At 38.8% G+C, this 18,723-nt stretch overlaps 1 protein-coding gene across 1 annotated transcript in view; it reads left to right on the top strand.

The window, feature by feature from the left end:
- Positions 1-12,475, top strand: part of CUNH4orf19 (chromosome unknown C4orf19 homolog) — a 106,623-nt gene extending 94,148 nt beyond the window's left edge. The window contains exons 2-3 of the mRNA XM_069068665.1: positions 4,924-4,977; positions 5,726-12,475. Coding sequence (XP_068924766.1) covers positions 4,946-4,977; positions 5,726-6,629 — 936 coding nt within the window. The 5' untranslated portion in view covers positions 4,924-4,945 and the 3' untranslated portion in view covers positions 6,630-12,475. The remainder of the gene's footprint in view (positions 1-4,923; positions 4,978-5,725) is intronic.
- The last annotated feature ends 6,248 nt before the right edge of the window (positions 12,476-18,723 follow it).

Below are 18,723 nucleotides of genomic sequence, written 5' to 3'. Positions count from 1 at the left end.
TCTCTGTCTCTGTCTCTCTCTCTCTTTCTCTCTCTGTCTCTCTCTCTCTCTCCTTTCCCCCCTCCTTCCCTCTCTCTCTCTCAACACATTTCTGTTCTTCAGTGAAACTTCTTTTTCTTTCTACTGGCTGATGTGGATTACATTTGACCAAGGACAAGATTCACCCTAGCCTAGGACTTAAAATGAGATTGTTTTCCTACCTTCTCCTTTCATGTCTCTGGCACGTACAGAAAACTCAGAAGAAGCCAAGGTGTCTTCTGAACTCCTCTAGTTGGTCATTTCTCTATCTTTTCCTACTGGAAAAGGCATTTGCTTGAAGGGAAACTAAATAAAAGAAGAGAGATGACCTGCTGGTGAATGTCTGGCATCATCAGCCTTTGCTAAGGCTAGAGAGAAACAAACCACCTCCTGCTACTCTCACTTTGGAAAAGGCAGATCAGCTCCTGGATAAGTTGTCATCTTTTACACATTCCATTGTGTCTTCTCAGTGTGTGCTCAGCCATATTCAGTTCAGCTGAATTCAACAAAAGTCCCTACTAAGTGCCTACCCTTTACTTGAACCTGCAGGTTCCCACAATCATCTTCAGTGCCACAAAACAGGTTTTTCTTCTGTCTGTGAGTAAATGACAATGCATTAGCATTGTTGTCTTCAAACTCACCAGTATTTAGCCCCCACACATAACCCAGAGCAGACTTCATCCATCAAAAACAAGAATAAAGCAGAGAGAGCCAGAAATAAGTGAACGCATTCATTCTGATGGTATTTGCTTTTCTCTTGTGTAAACCAGGTGAGGATTGAGAGGCATTTACTCTTTACCTCACTCCTTGTTGCTTTTTATAATCCAAAGGGAAAGGGAATTCAGGGTGCCTGACTACCCATTGTCACCTTTCAGTTAGCTATGAAAAGAAATCAGAAACTACACATTTTACTCTCTCCAAGTCCATTTTATTCTCCCAAGTTAAAAAACTATCAGGTGCAGGCTTCTTGTTTTCAGGCCGTATGTTGGTCATCCAATAATATTCATTTGGCACAAATATATTTGGCTTCTACTATGAACAGTGTCCTTCAATGAGGCGTCTTTAGCACAGGCCATATAAAAGTTGTCTCTGTATGCAATGCCCCACAGTCAAACATAGCTTTTTGTCTTTGGATTTACAAATGAAAACACTACCTGATGGGGAAAAAAAATAGATGTGGAAATAGAGTAGAAGTAGATTTGAATTTGTATGACCTAAAGATGAAAGTATCTCAGGGAGGGTTACTAAGCAGGAATTAATGTAGATACTAGCCCTGCATGGGGCTAAATATAAATGCATGAGTCATTACCTGTTCAGGAGCAGGTCACACAACCTTGGACATTAGAGTCAGTTTTATTGAGAGATGGAATGTAGGCTGGGGAAGGGGAAAAAGGAGGTTTGGGGGAGGAAAAAAAAGCAGGCAAGCTGAAAACCAGAAGAGAGCTTCAGCTCCCAGGAGTCTGGAGATCGACTACAGCATCCCCGTCAGGTAGGGAGCTAAATCTTTAAGGAAACCAACTCAGGTAGAATAGAAATGGAAAGGAAAATGACCAGAAAAATTAATCATGCCAGAAACATAATGCAGAAGACGCTAAACCAGCCAAGGCAGCTTTTCAGAAGTATAGTGTTGGAGGAAAACCATAATTCTTGTCCCCTTCCTCTAAGGCTGTTTCCCTGAAAAGAGAAAAGGAGGACATGTAAATTCAAGAATAGGAAGGAATTCTAAGAGCTTCCTGGGTTGGAAGGTAGGGAGCCAATCAATATTTCATTCCCACACAGATTCTGACCCCTGGTCATGACTTGTGAACAGAGCCTCCCAGAACCAACAGGGAGTCTGCTCCCAAGTCCACTCTTGTCCTCCTTTTCTTTGAGGCCCTTTGAAGCTGTCCTTCAAATAAGGGTGCTAGGCTTTTTCTTAAGAAAACTCTCTCTCGTCAAACAAGTGAAGCTACCCCCCTTCTTGTAGTTACCATGAATGTTTTTAAAGGAGCGACTCTACCTACCCCAGAGATATAGCTAGGGTTAAAGGACAAAGCAAGAATGGAAAGGAGCAGGGCTAGCACCGAGAAGGGATTTTCCACAGTGTTTCATCTCAACCATGATTATCCAGCAACTGATCTGTGAATAAGTAGGAGCAGATGGCCAAAAGGTGGGAAGCAGGGGCTAGGAGGAAATTGATTTGGAAATGAGGTAATGTATGTGAAAAGTGCTTTAAGCAAACATAAAGCCCTGTACCTACATGCCTATTCCAACCCAGTAATGTCCCCCCCTGCCCTGAGCTCCTACCATACTTAGTGTCTATTCCATAAATTGTGGCTTTGTATTATTAGTTATCTGTGTGTGTGTGTGTGTGCATGAGCGTGCACATGCATGTGTCCCAACTCTTGGGGGACACACTTAAAGGCATGGACATCATTCTATACTTTGCCACCTTCCCTATCTCCCTCACTTCCTTCCACTATCATCATAGCCAGCCCATAGCCTTATGCAAATTGAGACTTTATTTTAAAAATTTTTGATGAAGTAATTGATTAGCAAAACTGAGGTCTTATTATATGGAACTGTAATTCTTAAGGCATAATCATTGAATTATTAATTAGTCAAGCCACTGGATTCTCTTTCTCCCATTTCCTAGTTTTGGACCATTTTATGATAGTAGCTCTGCCAGAGAATGAGTTGGGGGCAAAGAGAGGACACAAAAACTAGTACATTTCTCCAGCAGAAAGGGTTTAAAATAATGGCTAATGTGTGGTTTGGGGATTATCCCTGGACTTTATTTATTCATGAGATTCCTTTCCCTTATAACCATAGACAATATGATTTGTTTGTTTTTAAAGTATCCCTTTCTTTATGGATGGAGTGGTGGAATATTCTGGGAAATATGTCTTTGACATTGAGAGAGGGGAGAAAAGAGTCTGAGAATAGTGCAGTTAGAACTTAAGACCATAGGATCATAGATTTCTATTTAGAAGGGACCTTAAAATCCAACTTCCTCATTTTATAGATGAAGAAACCAAAGCCCAGGAAAGTAAAATTTTTTGTTCAAGGTCACATGGGCAGAGGGTATCAAAGCTTTGGCTCAAACCCAGGTCCTCTGAATCTAAATTTAATCCTCTTTTCTCTATGCCACATAGGTTTTTGAGTAATAAAGACTAAAAGGAGAAAAAGTGTTTAAACCAGGGCCAGCTCAAAGAAAGCTGATGAAGAGAATGTGTGCCCAGAAAATAGAAAGCCAAATTGAAAGTAATTCTATGAGTAGATCTAGGAAAGCTACTACGTTAGAGATACTTTGAGGCCAGAAGTTTTGACCTAGAATGAAGGGTTGACTTTAGAGTCAACTTCTCTAGACAGAGAGAACCTTTCTTTTCCAGTCCAGTAGAGTACTGAATGAGATGGCATTGACTTTGGGGTGATGATTAGAAGGCTAAATTAGGACAAGAAACTGAAAACAATCGGAAAAGTATGTAGCCAGAAATTACCGGAACCAAGGACAGCGTCATACACATAATAGACACTTGACAAATGTTTGTTGAATTGCATTGAGTTAATAATATATAATTTATAGCTCATGAATTCCTCATACTGTAGTTAACATAGTTTGTACAAAAATTTCACAGTGATCAGGGAAGATTTTTTAACATTATTTTTGAGATTAGTTCAAAAGAATGTGCTATGCTAATTTTAAGATTTTCCTAGTTGCTGACAATTCCTTTTACTGATACGCAAGCATAAAATTCAGGAACATGTTAGGAATAGTATTTAGTCCAGAGGGAAAATAAGTTTAGAGGAAATGGAGGGGAATAACTTGGCAGGGAAGTGGTGAGATGGATCCAAATCCATCTTACAGTCTTTTTAAAAGCAAAAAGAATCACCCATCAGTAGCAAAGCAGATCTTCCACTTCCTATAGCTAAAAATGTTCATCTCTTGGTAAATAGTCATCTTGTGATGATTCTCTTGACTTTTCGCTAGGTTGGTTCTCAAAGGATAAACACATTTAATCTGTTGCTGAGCCCATCTTCATCCTTTCCTATTTATTGGAACCCAATAGGTCTTACACTTAACTACTATAGCCATTGAAAATCCAGGGTAACCTCCATGGAAGAAATGGAAATGATGTAGCTAAAAACTTACAGGCATTTAGCATTGGAATTCCTTACAGAAATTGGCTGTAAAGCCCTGGAGATCCATAGTCTTGAGGTCCGTGTCATGAGATTTCCCTGTAATTAGCTGCCTTATGACAAGGTCCTTTTTTGGTCCTATAGCTAAATTTCATTGATAAACCTACCTTTAACCAGATGCTGACCATTGCTTTTGAGCTTCCTATGTCTTTCCTGGGAAGTGTGGAATAGTAGAGGAACCCCAAATTTGTAATTAGAGGGTATGCATTTGAACCCAGCTCTGCTACTATACTCTACATGTGGCCTTGAACCATTCCCAAAATCAGGGTTGGACCAGATGATCTCTAAGGTTTTTCTGAGCTCTAAATCTATGTCCCAATAAGCAGCAGTGTGCTGGAGCTGGCTTGCTGCCTCTCAAGAGCCAACTGTTTCATTTTTAGGATGAGCATTTATGCAGCAGAAATCGGCAAATGCTACAAATTAAGTCTTGATTGGTTATTTCATTGGTTGTATACACTTAAAGTGATGGAGAAGATGTTAATAATAGAGATTAAACTTAAAAGTATGTCCAGCATACATTTCAGAAAGCCACTTGTTAAATATTTACCAGGACACCTTTACCTATAGACCTATAAATCAATGAAAGAAATCCTTATGGTAATGAGTGTCCCATATTTTAGACATAAATTTTTTATTCTTCAACTTTGGGTCTTTGGAGAAAAGATACAACATAATCACCACCTCAGAGCTTCATTTTTCCTTTCTCCTTTATATTTTGTTTTCCAGATGGTAACAAAAAATAATCCAGATGGGGTGCAGGTGCTGTAAAATGATACAAAGGTAAAGTAGAACCAAGATTTCTATCTGAAGAGAACAATTTGGGGTCATAAGAAAGCCGTGTTTCTTAATTTAGTACACCATTCAGAAACTCTTACTTTTCAGGTTCTGAAGGAACTGTGTAATGAAGATAAGCTAAGAGTTTCTGTAGATGTGATATCAGTTTAAAAGGTTCAACCTATATTTTAAAAGAATTATGTTGATCAGCATTAAAAGTGGCTCTTTAATTGGGGAGGAGGGGAATTGGGGCAGAAGTAATCATCCTTTCAATTACCTAACCAGAATGGGTTAAGAGTATCATTCTATTGTGGCAGAACATGATTTGAACTAAATTTGACATTTTCCAAGTAGCTTCTGCACAATTGGAAAAGAAAAATCTGAACTTCCATAGCTGATATCTGCACATTAAGTTTCATTAGCTCAAAATGGATTGATTCAAACTAAAAATGAATTCATCCAGACACATATATTTGATTCAAAAAGAAGCTGATACTTTGTTGAAAGACTTACTAATCATAGATTGGCATTAATGAAAAATGAAACATTGAAAAAGTTATTAAGGTTGCACACACTTTCAGATGAGATCACTACATTATTAGTTTTACTCAGTTTTAATCTGCCGCAAGAAACTTCTCACAATGTAGGAGTGATATATAAATGTTTGTAATGTTAAAATCAATAAAGATTTTTACAAATGTTAGTGTTATGAAGAATCTAAGCCACTGGTTTTTCCCAACTTTTTTTTTCCTAGCTATCTCTTTGATCCAATTCATGCGCCACCTGCTGGTTATATCAATGAAGTAAACAGTTACAAGCCAGAGGAAGAAGATGGCGTCGACCTCAAGGGCAAAGAGAACAGTGAAATATTAGTACATAAAAATGACCTTCAGAAAGAGGAGCTACAGAGGACTGATGCCAAAAACAGACTGAATAGCACACAGGAGCCTTTTTGGCATCATCGAGGACCTCTGATCCATGAGGATCGTTCACGTGACTCTATGACAAAGACTGACACTACTACTCTCAATGGAATTGGTTCCAATACTGATGTATCCCCTGATGTAAATCCCAGTCTTAGCCAAGAAAAAGAAATCACTCCCCATGAGAGTGGCAGTGGGTCTCTGGCTAGTGCTAAAAATGATGGTGACCCCGTTGAACACTTTGTTCAAGAAAGTGACCCAGGGACAAAAGAGCCTATGCTTCAAGCTACAGAAGAGACTCAAGTCATCCTAAATGGAGACTCTCAAACTTCAGGTGAAGATGCATCCTCCCCAGGAAGTAACCATATGTTGGAAGCCCAACACCACATCATACAGCTACCGGTCCCTGACTATCCGCAAGTTGAGGTGCAAGTGATAAATGAGATGGTTGATGAAAATTATTGTTTTCTAAGTAATCACATCCAGGCTGAGCCAATGGACAGAGTGGATTATGCAAATGCAGATCACTTCTCAGACCTGTCTTTTTCTAAAAGGAGAAGCTGGGATTCATTAAATGAAGCCATTAAGACTGAGGCCTTAACTATTAACTTGAGTGAGGACGTATGTGATCATGCCAGTGACTGGAGCCCCGAACAGGAGGATGCTGCTGTGGCAGAAGCCCTTGCCGCCCTTGAAGCTGCCACTGCGGGCGAGGATGGTGAAGAGGGGTACTAGAAGGAAAAAGTTACTTCATACATCATTTCTCCTCTTCACCTATTGGGCCAGATCCTATAGGTAACTAAGCTACTGCCTGGTTGTATGCCGAACGTGTGGGAGGCACATTAGTTTCTTTGGACAAAGAATCTGTCATTCAGGTCATAAAAATATGCATTAAATCAAACTGGGCCAGCTTGAAGCTTATGATTATATCAAGTACAGAAGGAGAGTCAACAAACTTATCTCAGAACTTAGCCCAGTGTCTGGCACGTAGTAGGTGCTTAATTAAGTACTAGTTGACTGACCGACCAATTCCAAAATCCTAACTTAGGCACATTTCCAGTAAAATGAAAAGGATCTGTGGTAAACATGGTTTTTTTGGGGAAAAAATACATTCTAAGCACCTTCTCTCCCTCCAACAAAAAGCACAACAAAATCTCATCAATTGCCAAATACTAACCTGGTTTTTATTGGGCCAAGGCTGGGCCAGCCTCTTCTAAATCATATCCTCATGTCTAAAAGAGCTAATGCATTCCTTGGAAGTATTTAATGTATATCCAGAGTGTAGGATCAGGTAGGAATCAGGCCCATAAGTAATCATTTACTATTTGTTGATCTAGTTAAGTTGGACAGTCTTGGAGGTAAAGCAGAATTAATCCACTAATAAATGATTAGCCATCAGTTGGAATATTGCAGACACCTTGACCTTAACTTTTTCACATTACTATACCTATCTCTTTTAAAGATTGGACAGGAGATTCCAAATAGAAGCATTGTATGCTGTTACCCCTCAGATTTTGTTTAAACTTGTTTGTTGCCCTGAGAAGAACTAAGAGTGATGGGTGAAATTGCAAAGCAGCAAAAGACATGATGTTGATAGAAGGAAAAGTCTGAAGAGAACTACGTTTAAAATTGGAAGGGGCTGCTTTGGGAGGGAACAGGGTGCCATCACTGGAGGCCTTCAAGCAAAGGTTAGATGACCAACCACTTGTTAGTAGAGGGGATTGTTCTTAAGACATAGATTGGACCAGATAGTCCTTCTAAGTCTGAAGTGTGTGTGTGTGTGTGTGTGTGTGTGTGTGTGTGTGTGTGTGTGTGTGTGTGTGTGTGTGTGCTGGGCTCTACTTAAGGGAAGGGTTGGGGCAGGGCTAATTTTCCCCCTAGCTAAGTATCAAAGCTCCATGATATTATTGAAAAGTATTGAGAAATAGTATGTGTATCCAGGTAACTAAAATATAGAGAACCACCAAAGGGAAGGCAGACCAAGTGAATTTGTTCATCCCAGGCCTGGGAAGGAGGTCAGTTCCTTAAGTTCACTTCCTTTCTTTGCCACTGATACATTGTGTGGCCTCCTACCTCCACTCTTCAGTACTTAAAAAAATTGTATTTGTGTGAGCATCCTATTTTATAAACATCTAGGAACTTTGACATACCTCACAAGTTTGTGGTAAAGCATTTAAAATAGTAAACACGTCAGTGTTCAATAAAAATGTAAAACCTTAAAAATAAGCCCTGTATAACACCCCAAGTCCTAGTATTGAGAAGGCCATGTTCATATGTGCGTCTCAGTTAGTCTCATGTAGACAGCTGAGTATTTCAGGGAAAGCTATAATGTTAACCTCCCAAGCAGTGCACCCCTTGAAATGTTTAATGCATATTTTTGGTATTCAGTTGTCCTGGAGTATATTGTTCAGAATAGTTCTATATGTAAAAAGTACATTGAGTCCTTGTTTAGAAATTCATGGATTCAATAAACATTTATTAAGTTCCTGCTAAGTGCAAAGCATTGTGCTGGGTGCTGGCTATATAAGATGAAAAATGACCCAGCCCTTGATTTTAAGAAGCTTACAATCTTCCAGAAGGATCAGTGGTAGAAATCGCATTCTTTGGTATGTTTGAGAGACATCTAAAACACTCATTGCTTAACATCTGAGTGCCCATTAATAAATTTACATTACATGCAGTTATTCCTTCAAAAATTCCTCACTGCTTGGTTGTTTGTGTTTTGGAAAGAGGAGTGTGAGATGAGATACAAGTGCTTAGAAGATTCCATTTACATTCAGAATTTCCTTTCAAATTTCTAATTTGGGCTTAATGGAAAGCAGGTCCAGACAGCCACTGCAGACTGAGCTCAGTGCTGGCCATCTCTTGAGGGTCCGCCAGGATCCCAGCCAAGGGAGGTAAAAGAAAGATCCAAAGAAAGGTGAGAGATGAGAAATCCTGCTGACTAACTCTCCCCAGCTCAGATGGTGGCCGGGGGCCAGGCTCCATTAATGTAATCCTTTGTCTGTGGTGCCTTTGAGAAGCCTTCTCGGTGCTGATAGTAGCATGGTTATTTCTAAGCCAAGTGGGGGAGGGGTGGGCAGAGAGGATTTGAAGCAACCAAAAAAAATCTTCTTAATATATCTCCTCAATATGTGAAGAGGGAAAAGAATACAAAGGAAAATATAATAATGGTGTGACTGTCCTTTTCATATCTCTGGAATGCTTCAGGGGAAGAGAACTCAATTCTGAATTTAACGTAAAAGTAGCTTGGTAATATTTTCTAGATTTGTATATCAGTTACTGCTAAAGAGAGACTAAGAATTCAAAGCAGGGATTTCACGATACTCTACTCTCTGCCAGCCCTTGCTGTAATATCTGTTTCATAGAGCAAAGGACAGCAGAGAGGTTGGTGCTGTTAAGATGAAAAGGAACTTGAGAGGTGGCTAGGTAGCATAGTGTCCCAGTCCCTGGAGTCAGGAGGACCTGAGTTCAAATCCAGCCTCAGACACTTAACACTTACTAGCTGTGTGACCTTGGGCAAGTCACTTAGCCCCAATTGCCCTGCCTTCCCCCCTCCTTGAATTTTGTACTCTCTCTTCCAGGGGTTTGCAGCAGTTGGGTGTACATCAGTTGGTACCTGAATGTACATACTTTTGTTTTGCAAACGTTTTCAGGTCTTTTGGAGTCATTGCAACATTGAGGAAAGATTTGGTGGGAAGATGTTAGATGAAGTTGCATTCCTAGAGATGGTTACCTAGCAAATTATATCATTTGAATGTACATGTCCAGGTAGAATTCTCTTCTCACTTAATTTTTGGTATAAGATTGTCTGTGTATTGTACATAAGCAAACTGGGCTGGGTATTTGGAATTAACTTGTCAGGTGAATATAAAAACACATACAGTTATCCCTTCCACAGCATGACTTGCCCCATCATGGTTTTGACATATTGCAGGTTGGCATAAGAAATTAAATGGAAGTTTGGGGGGAGTTTTGCAGAAGCTGCAGATGACACAGAGCCTATGACCAGATACCTAACCCAAATTTTACAATAAGGCACTGTAAACAGACCACAAAATAAAAAGAAAAAATTCAGATTTCTCTGGTGCAAGGGGAGGGCCAGAAAATTTTATATGGATTTTCCAGATCATCAGAGCACCACGCCCCTAACCACAGTGATGTGAAAGGGATAACTGAATTATGTATCACTTAGATGAGGTGTTTATTCCTGGCAGAAGCACCCAGTAAAAGTTTCAGAGCAAGCCATGATGGGAAAAAATAGGTGCTCAGAGGTAGCAAGAATGAGTTGCTGTTATTTTTTAATGGAGCTTGTAACATTGCCGATGGTCAATAAATGTCTGAGATAAGGCATTCTTTTTGGTCCTCCCTGACCCACTGCCACTTCCCCCCTCCATATAAAAAGAATCATGGAGTAAGTCATATTATTACGTTCTTCAGTCATTAACAGAGGATTGGAGCATCCCAAAAAATATATTCTCCAAAGTGATTCCATGAGGAAGGGCTTCTTTCCTTTCCTCACCAGTTATTCCATCATCAGGTAGCAGTTGAAAGGGTGAAACATGTACTCCCTCCTTTCCCACCATAGTCCTGATTTCCACATTCCAGGAATGTGATATATACCAGATAGGAATGAGGGTTAGGATGGCCTGCCTCACACACTTACTAGTTATGGACCTTAGGCAAGTCACTTACCCCTTCTGCACCTCAGTCTCTCATGTGTAAAATAAAGGGGATGAATGGCTTCAAAGGTCTCTTCTGTTCTGTCTCAATGCTCCCATGACTTACCGACCTCTTGCACAGACTGAACCTTTCTTCTAGCTTTTGTCCCAGTTTTATTCTTAATAAACAATGATTCCTATTTGTACAGTAAGGAGTTGACATGACAAAAATGTGAAACTCCTTTTCTACTTTTTCAGCTACCATGAAACCTCATTAATTTGGATTCCAGTCACTCGACATATGTGATGACTGGAATGGAATTTACCTTTGCTTGTCAAATCCTTACTTTGTAAATAATGCGATTTTCTTATGCAAACAAGATCTGCAAGCAACACACTTTTCAGTTAGATGGATGCATTAGCTGTTTGACTATAATGATGATCTCAGACAAGCTGTTGTCTTCCAGCCCTGACATGCTATGATTCTGTTTCAGAACAAACTTTTTAAATGTTTTGTATAGGAAAACTGTACACAATTTATTCTTATCTGTTCATTAAAATAGGTCCCCTAAAGGTTTCTAGTAAGCAACACTGTTTACATAGCTCAAGCTTCTGTATGTACTGGAAAATAATTGTGTGGCCTTGCTTTAAAAACACACCATAATTTGTTATTTTGACAAACTGGCCTTTCCACTTGGTCTGAATAGGGAGATTTTATTGTACTCATGTAGAACCATGCAGACAAGAGGAGAACCAGGAGAGACTGGAAGCCTATGACAATTGTGTCTATAAAATGAGATTGTCTATAAATTGACCACAACCTGGATCAGAAGAAAAAGAAGAGATTGGTCCACAAAGTTATTAGGGAAATCAGTGTTTGAAGGCCCATTGATGAAGCTCTGCCGTGTAAGCTCCTTGATTACAAGGATACCTCAATTTTCATCTTTGTATGTCAAGTCCCTTTTCCAACATTATATTTCTAGTGCCTTACAGATAGTTGGCACTAAATAAATGTTTGTTGACTGAATTTGACTGATGGGTTTTTTTTAATCACCCTGAACTCAAACTTCAGAACCCCATTTTTAAAATGAATACAAAATACTTCATGTTCTTTTATTTTCCTGGCTTCCAGAGGTAAAAACAAAATATTTCTTGATGCATCACTGCCAGTTCACACAGTCCAGAAGATGCTGGGCCTTGTAAAACTACATTCATACAAACTCAGCATCTTTACTGAAATTTTCTAGCACCGTGGTAAACAACAGAACTTTCCCGAGGTTGAAGCCAGGCAATGGGAGTTCGAGGGGTTCTGCATGGCAGAAAATATCCTGAACAAGAGATATAAAAGTATCCTGATCTTTGGTTTCTAAGCTATCCAGAGATCAATGATGACCATGCTGATAAAAATAGATGGAGACTAAGTCTTCATTGGGATCTTTTCCCAAAGCCAATGATCTCTGTTTTAAATTCACCTTAATCTCTGTTGGTGTGAATCCATTTTAATTCTAGTAACACCTATGATTTAAAAAGAATAAAGCCTTAGAACACCTGTCCTGACAGTACTTAATCTACAGTTGTTGACACATCTGTGCTGCCAATTCAGGTGTTCTTTTGGCATCCACATGGCATTTTCTCATTGGAGCATATGTTTTGGAATAATTTGAGTTAAAACCTGACCTAGCAACCAGCATGCAGCAACTGAGTTTTGATCCAAGTTATTAAATTATTCATCCCAAACTTGCATTAGAGAAACAGATCCATAATGATAAAAATGTTTTGCCCAATTTGTATCTTGTAACCTTTAAAGTTAAACAATAAAGTTCTTCTTTCTATAGATTCCTTGCTTTTTAAAAATGTCCATAAAACCAATTTAGCTTTTAGCTCAGGAGAGCAATGTGACATGGGAGACAAAAAGCATCCTTAAAGTCAGGAATGCCTGGCTTCAAACGTTGCCTCTGATGCATGCTGGCTGTGTGACCATGGGCAAGTCACTTAACCTAAAAGGGTCTTGAAAGCTCCATAAGATGATGGAAGCTACCATGATCCTTGAAGGGATTTTCCATATTGGAAGGGAGTTTCCATACTGGCTGTTCCCTTTTATTGCCAAGATCACAGGTCCAAACCAAAAAATGAAAAAAAACATTGGGGATGGAGGATAGGGGAAAATCCTTCACTAAAATCCTGATGCCTCATTGAAAGTCATTCTGCACTCAAAAAAGCTATGTCAGCAGGGTCCAGACTCTGACAGCTTCTGCCAAGTAGGACCTGCCACCCTGTGCCTGAAAACTTCCACTACTTCCCAAGAGAGCCCACTTAGCTTTCAGATAGCTCCAAAGATATGTAAAGTATATGGGGAGGATAGGAGAGACCCTTTCATTGAAATCTGGGTAATCCTAACTGAGCCTGAATGCTAAATTACAATTATGACACTATTTTTAAAAGCTTTCACAAATGGTCCTGGTGATGGTCTGCCTGTCTGTTGAAGATCAATCCTGATAAATTCAATGAGGTTCATGTCCTGATTGGCTACAGGAGAATTAATTTTTTAGCCATGACAGCTCTCAAAGACCATCTACTAAATCATAAGGGGATTGTGATCAATTTTAGTGGAAGGAGTATCCACATTGACAAAATTATAGATCCTTGAAGAAAGAAAGAATTGATTAGTAAGTCTTAAAGAACATCTACTAAATTATAAGGGGGCTGTGATCAATGTTAGTGGAAGGGGGATCCACATTAACAAAGTTATAGATATATACTTCAAGTAAAAAAGAATAGCTTAGTAAAGGCAAGTATAGGATTTGGAATAGAAGTCCATTCATTTATTCAATAAATATTGATTGAGAAGCAGCAGGGATTATAGAGTACTGTACCTGCCTCAGGAAAGATCTAGTTTGAATGTAGCCTTTGGCACTTACACTTGTGTGACTAAGGGCAAATCCCCAACCTCTCTGAGTTCAGTTGGCTCATCAGTAAAATGGAGATAATAAATATCCAGGATTATTGTAAGGATCAAATGAGATAATAGTATGTTTATAGCACTTTGCAAAACCAAGCACTACTTGAATAATAGCTATTATAAGAAGGCAGTGTAGGGCTGTAAAAAGAGCCCTGGGGTTGAAGTAAAAGGACCTCCATTCAGATCCCAGCTTTACAACTTAGTACCTGGGTGACCTTGGACAAAGTGACTTTATCTCTCTGGGCCTCGATTTCTTCATCTGTAAAATGAAGGAACTAGATAGATCCCTTCCAATTCTTAATCTATAACCCGATGACTATTGACTTGTGAGGTCTCTTCCAACTCTAAGCCTAGTCAAGGCTCTGTGTTGGATGCTATGAGAGGGAGAGAGAAAAGAGAAATGAGATGTATACAAATAACTTTAATGCACAGTATGATTTAAAAGTGCCCTAACAGGTACAAAGTACTATGGGAGTTCAAGGAGGGACATAGCACTTCTTGATGAGAGAACAGTTAAGATCCCATAGGGAATATGATATTTAGGTTAAACCTTGGTGGTAGAGTAGGAACTGAATAGGTAAAAGCTTGAGAGGAGCATTTTAGGTGAAGGAAAAGGTATAAGCAGAAGCAAAGGGCAGAACATGCTGGGGAAAATGTCAGGTTAGTGAGTTTTGCTGTGTGGGGTCTGAAAGGTGAGGAAAAGAGCCACAGGGAGGGATGAGATCACTGAGGGAGAAAACAGAGAGAAAAGAAGAGGGCAGGACCTGGCCAGTGCAAACCTTTAGGTGCAGAAAGAAGAAAAGAATCCATCAAAAGACCAGAGACATACACAGAATCAGGAGGAAAATCAAGTGAGTGCAATGCAACAGAAACCAAGGGAGGAAGGAATTTATAGAAGTTCAAAATGATCAGCAGTGCTAAATGTTGCAGAGAGGTCAGAAATGATGAGATCAAGAAATGGCCAACTTGTGATAGTCAAGCATTAACATAGGTAACCCTGGCATTGGTTTATATCTTCTGTGTTGTTGCCACTTATATTTGAAATGACTGACCAACAAGAATCTTCTCCATTTGCTTAGCATGTTGGTGCGTAGAGTAGGAGTCAAAGATTTCATCCACCTATTTGAGATGGAGTGATTTAACTTCAGGATTATCACAGTTTTGGCAGCCAAATAGGTGACAAACAAGGAAAGATCACAACTGCATTTAATGAAATCTAAAGGATACTTTTGGGGGAGAACCAATTGGTTTTTTTCTACCACCAAGGGGAAGATATATCTTTTAATACTCATTAAATAATGAATCAAACAATAAACATGGGAATTTAACCAATCATTAACAGTTACATGTTTCTATATCTCCTATATCATCATTATTATTAATAGGTATGGTTATTGAAAACCTTGATAAACTAAACTCCATTTTACTACTTATTGGTCAAAACAAATTCTTAGAATTCTCTTTATAAAAAAATCCATGTTTGATATCTAAGGTACAGCAAATATGTTTAATGTAAGAAAGATATCTTCAGATAATCAATAGATTAATGGAAGACAATCTTTGGCCTGTCATTCATTAGGCTGTCAGCATGTGCTGGAAGAAACAACCTCCCTTAACAAATCATTTGAGGAACTAAAAAGAACAATTTTTCACATATGCGTCTTATATGGAAAACATCTGAATATCAAGCAAAATTTAAATGGAAGATTAAAAAGTCTTTGTCATTATCCATAACAACATTTACGTTTTAGGGCAATAATACTGTTTTCATTGTAACATGAGTTATTAATCTTTTTATTTGCATCATGGACCTCTTTCTTCTCCAAATAATGTATTTAAATGCATAAAATAAAACACAAAAGATTATAAACAAAAACAATTATGTTGAAATGTCATCAAACTATTTTTAAAAAGTCAGTTTACAGACCTCAAGTTAAGAACCCCTAGTTTAAGGAATACATTCTCACAGGAGGTAGTCGTTCCTCAAACTTCTGCTGGACTTTTCACCACATTCATGAGCACACCCTCTTGATCCAGGGATACATTTAGATATTTCCTTTTTTTTTTTAAGCAATTGGGGTTAAGTAACTTGCTCAAGGTTACACATCCAGATGTTTCTGGGTGGGTGGTAAGTGTCTGAGCCCTGGATTCGATCTCCAGATCATCCCGACTCTGGAGCCGGTGCTCTTACTCTCTGAGCCACCTGGCCGCCCCAGATATTTCCTTATTTTTAAAATTGTAACTTCTCTCATTAATTCATCAGTTATCTCTGAGCCTACTTAAACAACTTTTTTCATAAGCAGTTGCACATATCTTTTTATATATCAATACCCCCAATTTCCTATGCTTAAATATAAGCATCAGAGATTCTGGATATACAATGTTAACAGCAATACAACAAATAATTGCAGTGTTTTAGCTTTGAGAAAGATCACAAAGTCAATGGATCAGCTGGACGTTACAACTATACATTTGCAGATAATTTATCCTCACTTCTGACACAACAGTCCAACCATTCAGTTCACTCAGGATGCCAATTAAGTCACTTCTCAAGAAATCTCTTCCTCCTCTTTGTAAGATGACTAAAACAATTCTCTCCAGAAAAGAATTCTGTTCATCTTCTTTTTCTCTGTCTTCTTACATTTCCTCTCTTTGGCGGGGATCAGGAAATCCCATAGAGTGTGACAATCACCTTCCTGGACTGTGGTTGCTTCACTTATGCCCAACCTACATTCATGCTAGCAGATCATGTTGGCTCCCCAGAGCAGTGGCCACATGGTTACAATTTATTCTTGAAGTCTTGGATAACCCTGTTATGGAGGAAATATACATTCACTATAGCTCCTGAGTTCTCACTAATATACATCTCATTTATTTAATGACATTAACTCTTAAACATTAAACATTTACTAAATGAGAAGGGAAAAATAAGAATAATCATAATATAACATTTAATAAAGAGAAAGCAAAAGCAGGGATTGTCAAAACCTAACAGTCCAGCCACGGACCTGGTTCACACACTCTCACCAATGCATACTGTGTCCATAGTGGACACAGACTTGGGAAACCTAATAAGGAAGCTCCTGAATGGGGAATTCCCATGCCGGTGGCAACTTCACAACTCTGGACTGCAGGACAGAATGTGATCTCTTTAGGGACATACACCATGCATCACCAACACCTCTTCCACGTTCTTCTCTTCCACCCATGAAAAGTAGCTCCCTTTAATGCTAGCAAAGTTTTTTAGTTTTTACTTTTTCTAGACTTTGAGAGCTTTTCCCCTTTCAAGCTACAGAGGGCAGTAAAGGACACTGTAGGCAAGTCTTTGAGAGTTTCTACCTGTCTCATATTATCGATGGGACAAGAGATCAAGACAGTCTCCCAAACAAGCTCTTAGTACTAGGACTTAAATTAAACTAGGATGATAAAATTTTTGAATTGGAAGAGACCCTAGAGGGCCTCTAGTTTAATCTCATATTAGAAATGGAGAAAATGAGGCCTAGACACATGGAGTGACTTTGCTGTCGTTGCCAAGATCATGGGAGTAGTTGGTGGGATAGATAGCATTTGAATTCAAGTCTTCTGGGGCCAAAGCTATTCTTGCCACTACACTATGACAAAAAGTGACAAAAGGCACAGTTTGAGGAACCAAAACCCACATATTTGTGGCAAATTCAGGTTGATAAATTAGAGTCCTTTCTCCATTGCCTCCTCCAGTTAATTTTTATAGAAGGGAAAAGCCTAAAAGAGAAGCAGAAAGGCTAGAGTTTTGTCGGGGAATTTTTACTCTCTCCTCTGCAGCCCCAAATGAAATCAGTCTACTCAAGCAAAATCATGTTTTCTTTAATTAGTGTGCAAGGATGTAATGAAAGAATTTTTGCTTAAGTTTTTATTAAGAATAGAACGATCCTTGTATTTCCTGTCACAACTTGGTTAAGGGTAACATTTTAGGGCAAACAGAATAATGAGGGGAGAAAGAAAACACTCCCTTATCTTACATTCTAGGCTCTTCTGGGATCAGCTTGTGTGAAAACAGATGACCCCATTTACATCAGCCGAGTATCGTTGAAATTTCCTCTTCTCATCAAAGGTGGCAGTCTTGGATTTGGAGTGAGGAGTCCTGGGTTGCTCACTAGCTATTTGACCTCAGAAGAATCACTTAAATCCACAGGTTCCTAGAGTTAGGGTCTTCAGAAGGGACCTGAAAAGTCATCTTGTACAACCGTTTCATTTTACAAATGAGAAGAGGAAACTAGCCAAATCAATCAATTACTAAGCACTTATTAAGCACCGATTATGTTCCAGGTGGGGCAGTTAGGCTGCACAAGGGATAGAGTATTGGGCTTGGAATCAGGAAGACTGGTCTTCATGAGTCAAAATCTGGCCTCAACCACTTACTAGCTGCCTAACCCGGGCAAGTCACTTAACCCTGTTTGCTTCAATTCCTCATCTATAAAATGAGCTGGAGAGGAAATTGCAAACCATTCCAGTATCTTTGTCAAGTAAACCCCAAACGAGATGACAAAGAGTGGGACACAATTGAAATGTGCTAGGCACTATGGTAAATTCTAGGGAATAGGAGGAAAAAGCAAAAAGATTCCCTGCCCTCAAGGAGCTTATATTCTAATGATGTAGACAATATATATATATGTATGTATGTATAAAAAATGATCCATACAGAGTAGATACAAGACCACCTTAGAGGTGAAAGCATTGGACACTGTAGCCCAGAAAGGGCCTCTTGTAGAAGAGAGCATTTAAGCTAAGCCCTGAAAGGAGGTCAGCAATCCTACTTAACTCAATGAGTTATGAGGAATGTATTTTGTAACTATCAAGTGATATAAACTATCATTAAAATTTGCTTGTTATGAGCTTCAGGGGTGGAATTTCAGAAACTCTGCATTTCAATCAAGAATAATATACCTTTCTATATATTATTTCTGGTATAAATAAAAAAGTGAACAGAACTCATCAACTGGCCAATCAAATTCAGTTCAGGTCCCATATAGCAGGTCAGAATTTAGCAGATTGGAATCAGACAAAAAATATCTGTGCCAACTATATTTGCCATAACCTATAGGAGTTCTTAACCTGGGGACTGTAAACTTTTTAAAGAATGTTTTGATAACTTTATTTCATTATGATTCATTTCTTTTATAATCCTATGTACTTATTATTTTGTGTTTTTAAGAACATTCTTCTGAAAAGA

This window comes from Petaurus breviceps, unplaced genomic scaffold (genome assembly GCF_028583685.1).
Source record: "Petaurus breviceps papuanus isolate PSGF00001 unplaced genomic scaffold, PetGlider_PUasm1.0 140, whole genome shotgun sequence".
Taxonomy (NCBI): domain Eukaryota; kingdom Metazoa; phylum Chordata; class Mammalia; order Diprotodontia; family Petauridae; genus Petaurus; species Petaurus breviceps.
The sequence above is the reverse complement of the archived record's forward strand: the minus strand, read 5'-3'. Positions and strand labels throughout refer to the sequence as shown.